Below are 1,910 nucleotides of genomic sequence, written 5' to 3'. Positions count from 1 at the left end.
GGGGGGCTGGAAGCAATAGAAGGAGGGGTTGGAAGCAAATGAAGGGGGACAGGAAGGGGTTGGAACCATTTAGATAAGGGAGGGGTACGCAAAGGAGAGAAGAGGAAGGAGCAATGAAGGGCAGGAGTTGAGGGTGGTGAATATTGGGTGTAGGAATCAATGAGGGATGGAAGGGTGAAATTGGGAGAATCAGGAGGGGAAAGCAATGTAGGGCAGGAAGGTGGGAGGGTGAAGTAGGAAGGGCAGTAGGGGGGAACTATGAACGATGGAAGTGGAAGAAATGAGGGGCAGCTGGTAGTAAGGTCCAGTAAAGAGAGGGCAGCAATGAGGAGCTCAGAATGTTTTTGAAATGTGTGTAATTTTATTGTCTTAATATTTTTCTATTGTGTGTGTGTGTATATAAATAAAATATTTGGATTATATTGAATTACTGCTTTCTCATTGGACAGCACTCTGATTCACTTGCTGGGCGGGTTTTTCATTCGACGCAAACTTGACGAAACTCCAGATGGCAAAAAAGACATTCTGTACAGATCCTTGTTACATGGGGTAAGTATTAAAACATTATTTACCCCCAACTTCACCACTCCTCTCTGACATTTGTCAGTTGCCTATTAAAATGTATTACAATAACCTTTTCTGTATTCTAACTAGCTGTACCTGCCCCAAATCTGGGAAAAATAAAATATTTAAGCGAGGGAGAGGGAAGCATTTATGGTAGGAGGGGGAACAATGAGGAGCAATGTGGGGAACAATTAGGGGCAAGATGGGAGAGCTTGGAATGTTCCTGGATTATTTGCATATTACTTTTTCCATTTTAGTATTGCTTTTTGTGGGTAATTGTTTTTACATTTTTGAGATATTTTTGGAATAACATTCCCGTCTTCTCATTGGCTGTGTTTTCCAGTACATTGAGCAGCTCCTCTGCAAGCACCAATTCCTGGAGATCTTCCTGGAAGGAACGCGCTCTCGTAGCGGCAAGACCTCGTGCGGCAGAGCCGGCCTCCTGTCCGTCATCGTTGACACCCTCTGCAACAGCTCAGTCCCCGATGTCCTGGTCATTCCTGTGGGCATATCTTATGACCGGATCATTGAGGGGCATTATAATGGGGAGCAGCTGGTGAGTGTCAAGTTTTTTCAGTATTTGAGCTTCCACATTGGAGATTTTTGGCTGCCGTAACCCTTTTGCTGAAATAAAGTGCAATGAGCAGTCTCGGGGGTGTTCTTTGCAGAGAGAACATTAATCTACACTCTATCTCAGTACTAGGAATTTGTTCAATAATTGATTTCTTATCCAGAACCGGTCATGGTGACCCAATGGGCTCTGTGCACCAAGCCCGCTGGCTACAGCTATCACTGTTCTACCTTCACTGTGCATTGAGATAGACAGTGGCACAGCACCACCTGCAGGCTGTGTAGATGAATTGCATAGGAGTATCCGCTTTGTGAAATTTGCAAAACTCCTAGGAGCTGGGGCACTTATTGCACCAGTGCTAAAAGCTTTTGAGGAGTACAGGGACATGGAGGGAGCGGAGGGAGATAAGATGTTTCAGGAAGCTTTGCATAGCACCCCGACAGCCTCTGCCTGCATTGCATAGAAAGGCACAACGACCCAGCAATGATGTTGATAATGCCAAGGGGTCTCCAAGGAAGTTTTAATGAAAAATGGAATCGGCATGTTGCTGGGTGGGGAGAGGGCAGATAAAATTTCAGCTTTTATTCTTTTCCATATCACCATTTCAGGGGAAGCCCAAGAAGGATGAGAGTCTGTGGAGCGTGGCCAGAGGAGTGTTCAGGATGCTGCGGAAGAACTACGGCTGTGTGCGAGTGGACTTTGCACAGCCCTTTTCTCTGAAGGTAAGTGGTCGCTGTGACTTATCAGTGTGCAGTGCGGTGCTTCATCCAGTTCT

At 45.9% G+C, this 1,910-nt stretch overlaps 1 protein-coding gene across 1 annotated transcript in view; it reads left to right on the top strand.

Moving 5' to 3' along the window:
* Positions 1 to 1,910, top strand: part of GPAM (glycerol-3-phosphate acyltransferase, mitochondrial) — a gene marked incomplete in the record, with an annotated part of 22,681 nt that overhangs the window by 5,869 nt on the left and 14,902 nt on the right. The window contains 3 exon segments of the mRNA XM_072424779.1: positions 450 to 549; positions 908 to 1,120; positions 1,744 to 1,857. Coding sequence (XP_072280880.1) covers positions 450 to 549; positions 908 to 1,120; positions 1,744 to 1,857 — 427 coding nt within the window.

Source organism: Pyxicephalus adspersus, chromosome 10, assembly GCF_032062135.1.
Source record: "Pyxicephalus adspersus chromosome 10, UCB_Pads_2.0, whole genome shotgun sequence".
NCBI lineage: Eukaryota > Metazoa > Chordata > Amphibia > Anura > Pyxicephalidae > Pyxicephalus > Pyxicephalus adspersus.
Note: the sequence above shows the minus strand (reverse complement) of the source record. Positions and strands in the feature narration are given on the sequence as shown.